At 44.9% G+C, this 14693-nt stretch overlaps 1 protein-coding gene across 1 annotated transcript in view; it reads left to right on the plus strand.

Annotated features, from left to right (window-relative positions):
• The first annotated feature begins 10311 nt into the window (after positions 1-10311).
• SBF2 (SET binding factor 2) overlaps positions 10312-14693 on the plus strand; it is a 518495-nt gene continuing 514113 nt past the window's right edge. The window contains exon 1 of the mRNA XM_012654180.1: positions 10312-10479. Coding sequence (XP_012509634.1) covers positions 10425-10479 — 55 coding nt within the window. The 5' untranslated portion in view covers positions 10312-10424. The remainder of the gene's footprint in view (positions 10480-14693) is intronic.

Consider the following 14693-nt stretch of genomic DNA (forward strand, 5'->3'; position numbering starts at 1 on the left):
GGGCGCGCGCGCTTCTGCACTTGGGCGCGCGCATTGCTTGCCTGTGCGGGTGGAGATGGGGGTAGGGAATAGGGGTCGGGGTGGAGGTGAAGGTGGGAGGTCCCTCGTGCCCAGAGGGCTCAGAGATGGGCTCCAGGAGGTTGTGCGAGAACTGCCACAGCCCGAACTCTCTGGGCACAGGGTTCAGACAGTAAGCCGGGGCGAAGGAGGGCCAGTACAACCTCTTGGGGTCCTTACCGCGGACCTAAGCAGCCCAGAGTGCCGGGCCTCTTGGCAAAGAACAGCAAGAGCTCGCAGGGGGGACCGCGCGGATGGCCGGAGCCCCGGACCTGGGGAGCTGTGGCCTCAAGTGGACCGCGCCCCCTGCCGGCTTGGCGTCTGACCTGGCCGCGACCCCAGACTCCCGCGGAGCCGCAGGGGCAGGGTACAGTGCAGAGCCCGAGGAGCGGAGCTCACCAGCTCTTTGAGAGCGGCCGAGACCCCGGGGTTTCCGGATAGGCTAGTAAGATTTCACAATAGGGGCAAGGCCCAGAAAGGCTGAATTGAGAATCGGGATTTGGTGGAGGGAATTACCTTAAGGGTCAGAATTTACATACTTATTTAGAAATACAGGAATAACCAAAATTAGGAAGAAATTTTTTCATTTCCCCCCCCCTTGCAATCCAATTATGCCTTATAAGGTTATAACCTGAGAGTTTGCTTGGCTGCCTTCATTCATCCATTGTAAACGTGAGGATTTATGGCCAGGGAGTACACTAATGCTTCACGTATGTTAATCGCTTTACAGTTTACGAAGCACAACCACATCCCAGTCTCCTTTGATCTTCACTCCAATCCTTGAGTTAGGTGAAGAAGGTAACATAACTTTGCTCGCTTCACCAAGTAGAAAATTAAAGTTCAGAGAGGGGAAGGATCTTGCCCAAAGTCACACTACAGGGAGGAAGCAGTAGAGTCCTGACTCGGCCAGACAAGCTGGCACAGCAGATTGGGGCGCGGCGTGGATTCTTCTAGGCTGGGGTCACCATCTCCTGAAGGGGGAGAGGAGAGTCCCAGCCCCCGCCCAAGGATTTGCGCCTGTTCAGGATGAATCACTCCAAACATGTTTGTCACCTATTTGTGCTCTTCCATCACCGCTTCTTGACTTCACTTTCTTATTTCTCTTCTGGGGGCCAAACTGGGGAGGAAAGGCTCAGCGCCGCGGAGCTGCCTACTTCTTGCAAGCGGCTTTCTGGTGTCCTATCGCCTACTTCCCCACACGAATGTCCTGAAGCCCAGCGACTAGACTGAGAGGCCACCGGTGCGAGACCACTGATTAGACCGGCTTCTAGTTCTCGCCCCCTGGCAATTCGTTGTGTGAACGTGCAAAAGTCACGTTCCTTCTCTAGTGTCCCCGTCTAGAACCTGCCCCGAGCAGACCTCTCAGCTTCCTACCTGCTCTGCCAAAACGATTCTGAGATCCAGTGCAAAGACGTCTGGGCTCTGGGGCGCGCGGACCTTGCCCACAGCTCGGTCTGCGCCGCACACTGCTGGCTCAGCTGCCTGTTCCCTCTCAGTACTGAACAGTGGACATTGCACCTGGGGAAGAAACGACCACGCCAAGATTATTTATTCTGACGACTCTTCCCGGAGGGAGTCACCTGAGCGGACCTGAGTTCCAGCTGAGCGCGGGGGACAGATTCCTGGCCCTGGCTCTGGTAAAGGGCTTGGGACGCTGAGTGTCAGAGGGGTGCAGCGTGGCGAACTGGCCTGGCTCAGGCCGCCCGGCCGGCCGCAAGGCAGTCACCGCAGTATACTGGGTCAGGTGTCTAGTCTGTCTGCACTGCAGATAGCATGTATTACTGTGCGCCTGCTGTTTCCAGAAGCCTCCCTAGCCTATTGTTTTTCATGCTCGACTCGCGTTTCCCATCTCTTCCTTTCACTTCATCCCTGCAGGTCAAGCTCTTCAAACCCATCCAGTACAGGACGGGTTGTCTGTAAGTCTCTCTGAGGATGCGACCTACTTGTCGCCAGCTTCCAGCTGGGTCCGCGCCAGGACAGGTTTTACTTTCATTTCCCCTGCGCGCGCCTTCGACTGCGGGGGAGGTCAAGGACAGCAGGGCGTCGGCACGCAGCCAGGGAAGATCTCGTGGTCTGGACTCGTTCCTTCCAGTCTCCACCCGTCCTGAGGGGTTCAGTCTGCAGAGAATTCTGCGGCTGTACCTCGTTGCCTCCTCGCTGTATCTTTCAGCAAAGTCCAGGATTCCTTGGGGGAAACAGCTCTCGCTTCGGGAACAGGATCGCGAGGCGTGCTCTTGGCTCAAACTTCTTTTTGATCTGCAGGCGGCTTCAACAAGTAAAGCAAACCAAGGAGTGGAGGTTGACTCAGTAGCTCGGCTCTGCCAGCCTCCAGTGCCTACGCCAGCTGTGTCGCGGCTGTGCCAGGATCCCACCTGAGAGCCTTGGCACGCGCCTTATCAGTCTGGGTGCACTTTGTCGCTCTGGCACTTAGAGGTCTGTCGCTTTAGAACCAAGCCAATTCTTTCTTAAAGTTAAGTCCTGCCTGGATTGGCAGCGCAGAGGATTTTTCTAGAAAACCCGTATCTTGGAAAGTGTGTGTGTGTGTGTGTGTGTGTGCGCACGCAGCTGAGCAACAGGGGCCAGAGCGATCCCCAGCACTTTGTGAGGTTTAAGTTGAAAAAAGATAAAGAATTTGCCAAATCTAGGCATCTATTTTTTACTCATGAAATCTCGAGTTTGCTTACTTAATCATTGTTAAAGACACACACACATACACACAAAAATCACTAGAATGCATTTTCGGTTCAATGGCCCTATCTAGAAGGAAACACCACAGCGGGAGTTCTGATCCTGGTGATTTGTTAACATGCGCTTCATCCATTCAAGTTGCAGTGATTGTAGATTCACATTGAACATGGATAGTACAAGGAAGGAAGGAAGGAAGTGAAGGAAGACACATCTTTAAAATCTCCCTGGCAAGAAAAGAGAAAGAAAAAGAAAAGAAATCCTGGTTAATAAAGATCTACTTTTTTTGTACCCAGGAATTTAATAAGTCAGATTATAAATAAACCCCCATGGTAATAAATGTATATATTCTCATATCATATATACAGATATAAGTACACATATGCTAAAGGCTTGTTGCATAACAGTGTCTCAACTTCTTCACATTCCAGTTGAATGATTTTTAGGCCCTAAATCCAAGCCTTACCCTTAGTAATGTTTGGAGTTTTAAAAAATGTGTGATGGTGGTTTTTCAGCTAATGCTACAGACACAGTTCCTAAAGCCAGGGCAACCACATTCAGGTCTTTCAGAAAAGCAATGAAAAATAATAAATAATATTATTTATATTAATGATATAAGAATAACTAAAATGAGAGTAGTAAGTGCATTGCATAATTATCTCAGACGCCTTTTTTTTCAAACAGGAAATTTTACAATGCACTTATTATTTATATCATTCAAAATGCCTGTTAAGCTGAGGGCTTGTTTACAAAGTTCGCTTGAAAACAACGTTCAAGATGCATCCTGGAGTCATAACACAAAGTGGTTTAGAAAGGATACAATCAGCCTTGAGGAGTTGGTCACTCGCAGGGAGAAGTAAAACAGGATACAAAGCCCAGGGTACTTTTTTTGGGATCTCTGACTTCTCTAAGGAGCTAATAAAAATATAGATACTGTCCAGAAAAATGAACATGTAAATAAACCAATTGAAGCATAAAATAGGCAAATAGTTTCAGGAGGTTCACCAAGGTAAAAACCCTGGTACAGAATAAAAAGTACTGTTTCTGTATTTTTAATTTCTGTCTGGTTTGGAGTAGTGGGGGCAGGAAGGACAGTTAACCTCTCTATCTAGGGCATAATATTTTCCGGAGTGTCAGCATAAAGAAAAGTAATACTTTTGCTGCTTCATATTTGTTCTCTTACACAAAACAGACAGAAACAGTCAGTCCTTATACATGATAAAGCCAGAAGGGAAACCTTCCTGAAGCTTAAAGAAGGTAAATTGCTGCAGGACAAATGCAAGAGAAGACAGAGAAAGTGATAAACATAAAAGAAGCTTGTTATGTTAACAGCTATAACGGAACAGGATGAAATTACTTCAAGAGAAATTTACTACTGATGGCACAATGCATGGCATTAATGAATGGGTGATTAAAGGGATGATTAGACCTTTCGGGGTCATCCCTAGCCAAAGAGAATGGTGTTAATGAGAGCAACATCATGCTACCTCCCTCCAGGTGGGGATTCTGTACTATTTGATTAGAAGAACCACTGAAATGAAGCAATTCTTATATATGGGATTGCATGATTTGAAAGTTTATTCATTCCTTCAAAAGATATTTACTGATCATGTATTATGTCCCCAAAGTTCTAAACATACAATAATCATCAGTACAATCATCATTCTTGCCCTCAGCAAGCTTATAGCCTAGTGGGGTGGCTAGATGTAAACAAATCCTCATGGGAATAAACACATGATTATAAACTGTGGTAAGTGTCGTGAAGGAAAAGCAAGACTAGGGGGAATCTAATGTTCCAAATGGAGGAAACAACATGTGCAAAGACTTAGAGATGCAGAAGAACTTGGCACATTAGAGAACATGAAAAGAGGCCAGTTTGGTTGGAATATATTGAGTGAGGGAGAAGAGTGGCATGAAATGAGATTAAAGAGGTCATCAAAGTCAGAGTAAATAGACATTTTGAGACTTGTTGAAGATTTTCCACTTTATTCCTGGTGACATGGGAAGCTATTGGTTTGAAGACAAGAGAGACATGAACTGATATATTTATACGTTTATTTAAAGGATCATTTTGGCTATTATATGTGGTGGATGGATGAGAGAGGAGCAAGAAGGAAAGCAGTGCAGTGGTGGAAACCTGGAGAGAATGGAGAGGGTCTAGTCCTCCCATAATCTCTCTTACACCTCCTGCCCCCCACACACATACACACAATCCCTTCACCCCAAATTGCACCAACAGAGCCAGGTGCACGGACATGTACCCATGAACCTGGGTCAGTTATGAAGGGCCTGCACTCAGAAGGGTCCGCTTGGCTTGCTGATCTGCTGAAGTTGTCTTGAAATTCTTAATAATTTTTGAACAGGAGGTACTACATTTTCATTTTGCACTGGGCTCCACAAATTATGTAGCCAGTCCTGCCCACCAAATATGCAATCTAAGTAAGAACAGCCTTACAAACTCTCACAGTACCTATTTATACTGTAGCTGCTAATGTCAGAGATACTCCAAGTGAGTGTTAAGATTCAACCATAAGATTTCATCACACATGTGAAAGCAGGACACTTTCCACCAGCCATCTCTGAAGCCTCTTCCCTGTACCCCAACATACACTCAAGGTAGAAATAGTGTGTTTATTATACAAGTTTAATTTTAAGACAGGTTCAATAGCTTGCTTACTGTCCTTAAGTTTTACCTATATAGAAAGCCTGGGACTACCAATGTAGCTGGGATACTAGTTATAAATGTATTGCAATAATCGAAGTAGGAGGTGATAATGGCTCAGACTAGTGGGGTGGCAGTGAGGGTGAGAGAAGTGGACATATTTGAGAACTAGGAACAATAGGACTGAGTGATGAATGCTGGGCTAAGAGGCAACTGTCAAGGATAACAATCATTAAGATCCTTGCTTAGGTAATTGAGTGGTTGAAGATGTAGCAATGAATCAGGGAATTTTCCATCACAGCTGCTTTGTCTCCTTTGTTATGGGTTGGTAGAGACAAGGTGAAGAGGCCCTTGCCCTGCCTGTGGATGTTTGGTTAAGTCTAACTCTCATACTCCCTCCTTGAACTATAGTGGCTAACCACAGCAAGCACTTGAAATGACTGTACACATTGACCACTCACCCCACAATAGCCCACTAGGGGCAACCACTGATAAGCCTTGCTCACTGGTAATCAGCTCCATTTTGTCTTCTAAAGCAAAAAAGACAGACATCTGCTAGGTGCCTAGGTACACATCATTACTATGTTACATACCCTTCCTCACTTCCTGCTCTTGCGGTCTTCAGAAAAACAAATCTGGTCTTGCTTTACTCCCTCTCTCTTTGGTGAAAGGTGAAGGTGGTTATCTTAGGAGATGGTCTGGCCTTCAGCCAACCTCAGTAATCAGGTTGCCTCATCAGGGCTTATCAATTTCAGCAGGCTGGCAGCTGTTGCCTGAGAAGCGAAGCACAGCTTCAGTGTATGCAAAATATGTTCTTATATATATACAAACTTGCAGTGCCTTTCTACAAATACCTGGGATATGTCAAAATCATTATATTACAATATGCCTATTTGCAAATGAACTAGCAGTCTACTTATGACCTTAACAGATGGAATATGCCTAAAAGCAGAACGTATTTGATTCTAGGCTTAAAAACAACTAAATTTTGATTTAAAAAAAAGTTAAAATAATTTAAACCAACACTTGCAAGTGAAATAAAAATCAACACATTTAAAAAGTATCATAAAATGGGACCCCTAGCACTACAAAATTAACTCAAAATGGATCAAAGGCCTAAATATTAATAGAAGAGCTAAAACTATGCAACTCTTAGAAGAAAACATGAGTAAATCTTCATGATCTTGAATTTGGCAATGGATTCTTAGATGTGGCATTAAAAGCATACGAAACAAGCTAAAAAATTAGACTTCATCAAAATTAAAAAACTTTTGTGAGGCCAGGCCAGGCGCCGTGGCTCACGCCTGTAATCCTAGCTCTCTGGGAGGCCGAGGTGGGCGGATTGTTTGAGGTCAGGAGTTCGAAACCAGCCTGAGCAACAGCGAGACCCCATCTCTACTAAAAATAGAAAGAAATTAATCAGACAACTAAAAAAATAGAGAGAGAAATTAGCCGGGCATGGTGGCGCATGCCTGTAGTCCCAGGTGCTTGGGAGGCTGAGGCAGGAGGATTGCCTGAGCCCAGGAGTTTGAGGTTGCTGTGATAATGAAAAATGAAAAGACAACCTATAGAGTGAGAAAAATATCAGCAAATCACAGATCTGATAAGGACTAGCATCTAGAATAAAGAACTCTTACAACTCATCTACAAAAAGACAAATAATTAAAAAATGGGCAAAGAATAAAAAAAAATGGTGATCTAGCACCTCTCATATTGTCCTGGATAGAGCTTGAGCCCATCCTTCGAAGTGAGGTACCACAAGAATGGAAAAATAAGCACCACATGTACTTGCCATCAAATTGGTACTAACTGATCAACACTAAGGTGCTCACATGGTAGTAACATTCACTGGGTGTCAGTCAGGTGGGGGAGTGGGGGTGGGTAAACTCACAACTAACGGTGAGTTAGTTGTGCACACTGTATGGTGGGAGGGCACACCTCTAGCCCTGGCTTGGGTGAGGCAAAGTCATTACTTGTAACCAAAATGTTTGTACCCCCATAACATCCTGAAATAAAAATAAATAAAAATAAAAAATAAAAATGGCAAAGGACTTGAATACACATTTCTCCAAAGAAGATTTAGAAGTGGCCAATAAACACGTGAGAAGATGCTCAACATCATTAGTCATTAGGGAAATACAAATTAGGACTACAATGGAATACCACTAAAGTATCTATTTGTTTTGTTAAACAAAAACAACAGGAAAACAAGTGTTGACCAATATGAAGAGAAATTAGAACTCTTGCACATTGCAAGAATGTAAAATCACACAGCCACCATAGAAAACAGTTTGGTGGCTCCTCAAAAAGTTAAACATAGAATTGCCACATGATCCACTTATTCTACTCCTAGGAATATACCCCAAAGAATTGAAAACTGGTACTCAAACAAATACTTGTACATGTATGTCCATAGCAGCACCATTCACAATGCCAAAAGGTAGAAACAATACAAATGTCCATCAATAGCTAAACAAAATATGGTATACACATACAATGGAATATTATTCAGCCATAAAAAAGAATGAAGTACTGATACTTCAACCTGATGCTACAAATTGTACTGAGGCTACAACGTGTGTGAAAGTTGAAAACAATATACTAAATGAAAAAACCCAGACACAAAAAGTCACATATTGTATGATTCCATTTTTCTGAAATATCCATAATAAGCAAATCCATACAGACAGAAAGCCAACTGGTGGTTGCCAGGGGCTGGGGAAGGGAGGAATGGGAATGACTTCTTAATGGTTGTCGGGTTCTTTTTGGGTGATGAAAATGTTTTGTAACTAGATAGACGTGGTAGTTGTACAACATTGTGAATGTACTTAATACCATTTTAAATACATTCTAAAATGGTTAATTTTATGATATGTAAATTCTATCCCAATTTTAAAAAAAAGTAAAATCAGGAAGGAATATAACAGCTGCCTTCAGGCCGGGCACGGTGGCTCACGCCTGTAATCCTAGCTCTCTGGGAGGCCAAGGTGGGAGAATTGTTTGAGCTCAGGAGTTCGAGACCAGCCTGAGCAAGAGCGTCTACTAAAATTTACTAAAAATAGAAAACTTAGGCGGACATGGTGGCGCATGCCTGTAGTCCCAGCTACCCGGGAGGCTGAGGCAGTAGGATCGCTTGAGCCCAGGAGTTTGAGGTTGCTGTGAGCTAGGATGACGCCATGGCACTCACTCTAGCCCAGGCAAAAAGAGTGAGACTCTGTCTCAAAAAAAAAAAAAAAAAAAAAAACAGCTGCCTTCAAAATCCAAAGGGCTGTGTCATACAAAAGTGGATTTTATTTTTTCTATATAGTTCCAGAGAGCAGAATCAGGGGAATTTACAGTAGGACAACTCTGACATAATAAGGAAGAACTTTCTAACAATAGGGCTGTTTAATCCAGCCTCCCAAGGAAGTAAGATTACTCTTTACTGAAAGTGATCAAATTGGATGATGAATTCTCAGGGAAGTTACAGAGAGATTTCTCCATGGGGTGTGGTTGAGGTGGTTTTTTTAAATTTAATTATTTTAGAGATCAATCTATCTTCCCTCCACCCCTGCAATTTTTAAGCTGTTTCAGTTTGACCATTATCAATTTACAGAGATCCTAAAGTTAAAGTATTCCTTCAGTTTCAGTTCTTCCAGTGCAGCCGAACCCTTTCAATCTGTAGATGAAGAGTGTGGCGCAGAAAGGGGAAATAGTCAATTACAGTATAATAAATCTTCAGGAGCTGAGATGGCAACTCTCCTGACTTTCAGTTCAGAGTTGGAGCCATTGCAGCTTCTTGCTGGTAGTTGGGGGGAAATCGCTCACTTACTCATTAAAAATATTGGTTAAGCACCTACTACACTCTAGACACTTTGCTAAGAGCTCTTATAATGTGAAGGATCAAACCCTCAATTAATGGTGAGCAGTGATAAGCAACCACGAAGAGAACTTCCAAACCATGTTGATTTCCAAATCTCTGCTTTACCATGTGTACATATTCTACTATTAAATCTTCATTTTTATTAACGAATGACACAGTAAGCTCTTCTAAATGTCGCACCAGCCAAATTCGAAACGATCAACAGGAGGTTCAACAAAAAAGCAAGCGACTTAGATAATCCCGAGACTGGATGATAAAATCCACCAATTCATTTTATTTTGTGTTTGAGCAGGGAAGTTGGAAGTTACCACCTACTCTGGCTGCAAGAGCCCTGGGACCGCTGCAAGGGAAGCAAGGCGAGGCGGGCGGGGCTCCCTAGGGAGAGACCAGCCCAGTTCAGGAGGATCCCGGGGATGCCGCGTTCCTCGGTGGAATCTGGCTTCCCCGGGCTCGGGGGAAGCCCAGGCCGACCGCCCCCGGCCCACCCAGCATTGAAACCCGAGGCGCCTTTGAGGATTGCGCAAAAGCCTCTCCCTCCCCCGCCTGCTTGGTGGCATGTTTCTAAAATTCCCATCTGCACAACATAAACAGGAAACGTGCAGCAAAAGCCCTGGCGGTGCAAATTCCTTGCTTCTAGCCGAGGGCGGGAGAATTTCATTTTTGGTGGTGGTGGTGAGCAGGCGAAGAAGCAAACTTTCTAACTCTCCTTGTCCATTCTCTTAAATCCAAAAGGAAAGAATAGCGAAGGCGGAAGGAAGGACCCCTGCTTTAGGAAAAATAGGGAGAGGGAGGGAGGCCGTGAAGGGGCAGCCAGGCCTCAAAGTGAACCACCTCCAGCGGCTGCGGTGCTGGCGCGTGGCAGGAACACGCCCCGCCGCTCACTTCACAAGCCGGGCAAATCTTAGCCTCCCGCCCAGGGTGGGGGTGGGCTCGCCGCCCCAGCTGAGGGCTACCGAGCCAGCGCGGGTGGGGGTGGGGAGGAGCGGGCTCGAGACGCCGCGCAGGCGCAGAGCGCGCCTCGGTTGTCAAACATGGCTGAAGTGCCGCCGCTGCCGCTACTGCTGCTGCAGGGAAAATGCTGAGCCCTCCCGGGCCGGGTGGGCGGCGGCGGCGAGGGCGGCGACGGGGACCCACTTCCCGGGCGCGGCGGTGGCGGTCATGGCCCGGCTGGCCGACTACTTCATCGTGGTAGGCTACGACCACGAGAAGCCAGGTAAGGGTGTGGGGCGGGCGCCGCCCCCGCCTCCCCGCCCCCCGGCCACTGTCCAGTGGGCTCAGCGGGGCTGGGCGTCGGGGCCAGGAGGCGGGGAGGGCCGGGCTGGGCCGCAGAGGAGCCGGCGGTCGGCGTCCGGCCTTCTTGGCGGGGTTGAGCCTCGTGGTGGGCGTGAGGGACCAGCACGACGGGAGGAAGAGGGAAAAGGCCGCGTCTGCCCAGGCCGTGGGCGGACCAGCTGGGCTAGCCAAGGGCGAGTCTGGGTTCCGCGACCCTGTCTGTGGAGATGGCCGGGTACCGGGGACAGTGCCCTGAGTTTGGGCCCAGGACCGCAGGGCTGGGAGGGCGGGAGCCAACTGTGCTAAGTTCCTCGGGGATAAACTTCTGCCCTGCATCCTGAGTGAGTAACGAGTGACGCAAGGGGCTGTCCTCTCCGAAAGGAAGTGCCGAGAGTCCGGTACTACCTCACCCTCGCGCTGTTGGGGGCCTAGTGACCGCCCCAGTGAATGCGTGGTACCGGGGAAGGGGAAAGGATTCTTTGCACCTTTAAACATTTCTAGGAAATGCTCCCTGTTCTTTCAGGACAAATGTGACAGGCATTTCAGAAAGACAAGAATGCCTTTTAAGTAAGGACAGCCAGCTGACCGCTGAAGATGATCTTGTTTCACTTTAATGGGTGTTTTAATTGTTTTTTTTGATTCGTTACAAAATTTTCTCCGTGAGGAACAGTTTGGCAAACGGATTGCATTTTACACTCTAATTGATGGACTTCCACAACTGAAGAATTCTGGGTTTAGACACGGTTATTTTTGTGTTTATATTCTTCTCTGTTACTATATAGCTAAGCATAATGTAGCAAATTAATCTGGGGAAGCACTTTTTTTTTTTAATTTTAGCAATACGAATTCTCAGAGAACAAGAGGAAGCACTTCTATTTCATGGTAATTCTAGACATTTGCAAGGAGCTCTACAGCCCCCTTCATTTTCCGGAGAAGATGCTGAGATTGTGTTTCGCTGATGGTAATAGCCATTGGTAGCACCAGAATACCATTGTTCTACCCACTCTTGGTCGACTGCCTTTCATTATTCTTCCCCTAAGAACCTACTCTCCTTTAGTGGTAGCCTTTCATATTCTTTTATCGCCCACCATTCATGATCTGATGAAGGTCGGTTGTTAAGAGAAGGGGTGGGGTATATTTAAAGTATCTTCTGGCAGCAGGATTTTGTATTATCTCCTAGTAAGTTTGCATAGTCTGATGTCTCTTTCCTACCAAGATTAAGTGTGGTGAATCACAATTTTTTTTTTTTAAACCTTGTTTAGTTTTTGTTTTTTTGAGACAGGGTTTCTTTCTGTCAACCTATACTAGAGTGTAGTGGCATCATCGTAGCTCACTGCAACCTGAAACTCCTGGGCTCAAGTGATTCTCCTGCATCAGCTTCCAGAGTAGCTGAGACTACAGGCATGGACCACCTAATTTTTCTTTTTCTTTCTTTCTTTTTTTTTTGTTAGAGATGGGGTTCTTGCTCTTGCTCTTGCTCAGCCTGGTCTCAAACTCCTGGCCTCAAGGAGTCCTCCCACCTCAGCTCCCAAAGTGCTAGGATTACAGACATAAGCTGCTGGGCCCTGCCCCTTCTTTAGTTTTTAAGGACATTGCCCCTCTTCCCACACTTCTAAACAATTTTGAAATAGTAACAAACTTGCAGAAAAGTTGCAAGTATGGTACAAAGAATTCCCCGCCAACAACAATTTGAGAGGAAGCTGCTGACCTGATGCCCTATCACCCCAGAATGCTTTAGTGTGCATTTTTTACAAACAAGAATATTCCTCTTTATGTTCACAGTACAATCACCAAAATAGGAAATTAACACTGATACAGTGCTCTGTCTAGTTCTCAGACTGGTTCAAGTTTTGTTGATTGTGCTGTTCATCTCTTTATTGGCAAAAGGATCCAGTTCAGAAGCATGTGTTGCATTCATTTGTTATGTCTCTTTAGTCTCCTTCAATTTGGAATAGTTCCTTCATCTTCTTTCATGACCTTGATTGACACTTTAGACAATTACAGGTCAGTTGTTTTGCAGAATGCTCCTTAATTTGGGATTTGTCTGTTTCCTCATGATTAGATACATGTAGGTTATTATGTACTTGGGCAGGGTATATCACAGAACTGATTATCATTGCATCCTGTCATGTGGTGTACAAGTTTACTTTGTCTCATTATTGGTGATTTTCACTTCAATTACTTGATATAAGCAATGTCTGCCAGGCTTCTCTACTGTAAAGTTAATACTTAATAGTTAATTGTTTTTGTGAGGAGTACTTCGAAACTATGTAAACATTTTGTTCTTCAACAAACTCTTAATGTCATTTATTCATTGACATCTACATAGATTCATGGTTTTCTGTTTTTTTAGTGGATTATATTCTGTTACTATTTGTCTCAAATCTGTTCCAGCTGCTATAACAAAAGTACCTCAAACTGGGTGGCTTATAAACAATAGAAATTTATTTCTCACAGTTCTAGAGGCTGTAAGTCCAAGATTAAGGTTGAGACAAATTGGGTGTCTAGGGAGGGCCTGCTTCCTCACAACCATGTTCTCACTTTAAGCTCACATGGCCTGAGGGGCAAATGAGCTCTCTTGGGTCTCTTTAATAAGGGAACTAATCCCATTAATGAGGGTTCCATCCCCATGACCTAATCACCTCTCAAAGGCCCCACCTCCTAATATCATTACCTTGGGCGTTAGGATTTTAATGATGAATTTTGAGGGGGGAGACAAATATTCAGACCTTAGCACTATTTATTTTGATATTCAAATTGTTTGTCATTTGGCCAATGGGAGCTATTCAAGCTGGCTTCTGTGTTCTTAACCACATGTCCCCATTATTCTTTGAGAATGTCTTTTTACTTTTTTGGCACGAGAAGGAGTTCCCGGCTTGTCTTGTACTTTCCCTGACCCTGGAGTCAGCCCTTTCTCCAGGGATCCCTGGTTCCTTTTAATGGAGAATGACATTTAGAAGCTAAGATCTCAGTGCTAATGTATTTATTGCTGATGGATTGTTACTACTCCCAGCCCGTCTTAATGGTTGGAGCTGGGGAATATATGTATGTATATACATACACATTGACATCTATATTTATTTCTTTACTTATCTACGTGTATTGAAAACTATGAATTCACACACTGATACCTCCTATTTAAGTCAAATAATCCAGGGTCCATTCTCGTTTTCTCCTTTTTCATATTATTGTGTTCTCTGACAGAAATCTGGTTTCCATTATTATCCTTAATGTATTTACTTATTTGTTCAGTCTTCCATCTTCACCACCACTCACTTCTCTTCCTGCTGGGGCTTAGCTTCTTCATTCCATCTCTCCCATCCCCCTACCCCTGTCAGGATCTAAGAGTCCATACCAGAATGCCTCAATACAGTGAAACTCTCTCCAGCTTGCTCTGGCTCTGACTCCCGATACTGATCTTCCCACTGTCTACAGACATTTCTCACCACACGCAGGCTCTGATACCCCGCAGTGGGTTGCTTCCATTGTAAGACATCCTCCTCACTCTGTTTGCACCCCAGTACCCTCTGCCAGTTTGCCCCTCCTGCCTTGACTCTCAGGCTCTGACTCAACGCATTTGGCCATTTCTCTACCACATGGATTCCCTCCTTAGCTTAGGGCTTCCACAAGCCTCATCTCCCCTCCAGAGCTACTGTGTCAACTGCCCTTCCAACAGCAAGGAAAGGAAGATTATTTTTTTTAAATAACAAAATCCAAAAGCTTGTATAAATTGTAGAACGTCAATAGTGAAATATATAATTTTTTTAACTTGGGATAACTTTTTTTTTAGTTATGTTTATTGAAGTGTAATTTACATGCTGTAAAATTTACCCTTTTAAGTGAACATTTCAATGAGTTTTGACAAATATATGCATTAGGATAGCCACTACGGCAATCAAGGTATAGATATAGACCAGGTGTGGTGGCTAACACCTATAGTCCTAGCATTCTGGGAGGCAAAGGTGGGAGGATTGCCTGAGGTCAGGAGTTTGTGACCAGCCTAAGCAAAACCCCATCTCTACAAAAAAAAGAAAATTTAATCGGGCATGGTGGTGTGTGTCTGTCGTTCCAGCTTCTCAGGAGGCTGAGGTAGGAGGATCGCTTGAGCCCAGGAATTTGAGGCACAAGCAATCCTTAAGCCTAAAACTTGTTCTT

The sequence above is a fragment of the Propithecus coquereli genome, unplaced genomic scaffold (assembly GCF_000956105.1).
Source record: "Propithecus coquereli isolate 6110/MARCELLA unplaced genomic scaffold, Pcoq_1.0 Scaffold44, whole genome shotgun sequence".
NCBI classification, from domain to species: Eukaryota; Metazoa; Chordata; class Mammalia; order Primates; family Indriidae; genus Propithecus; species Propithecus coquereli.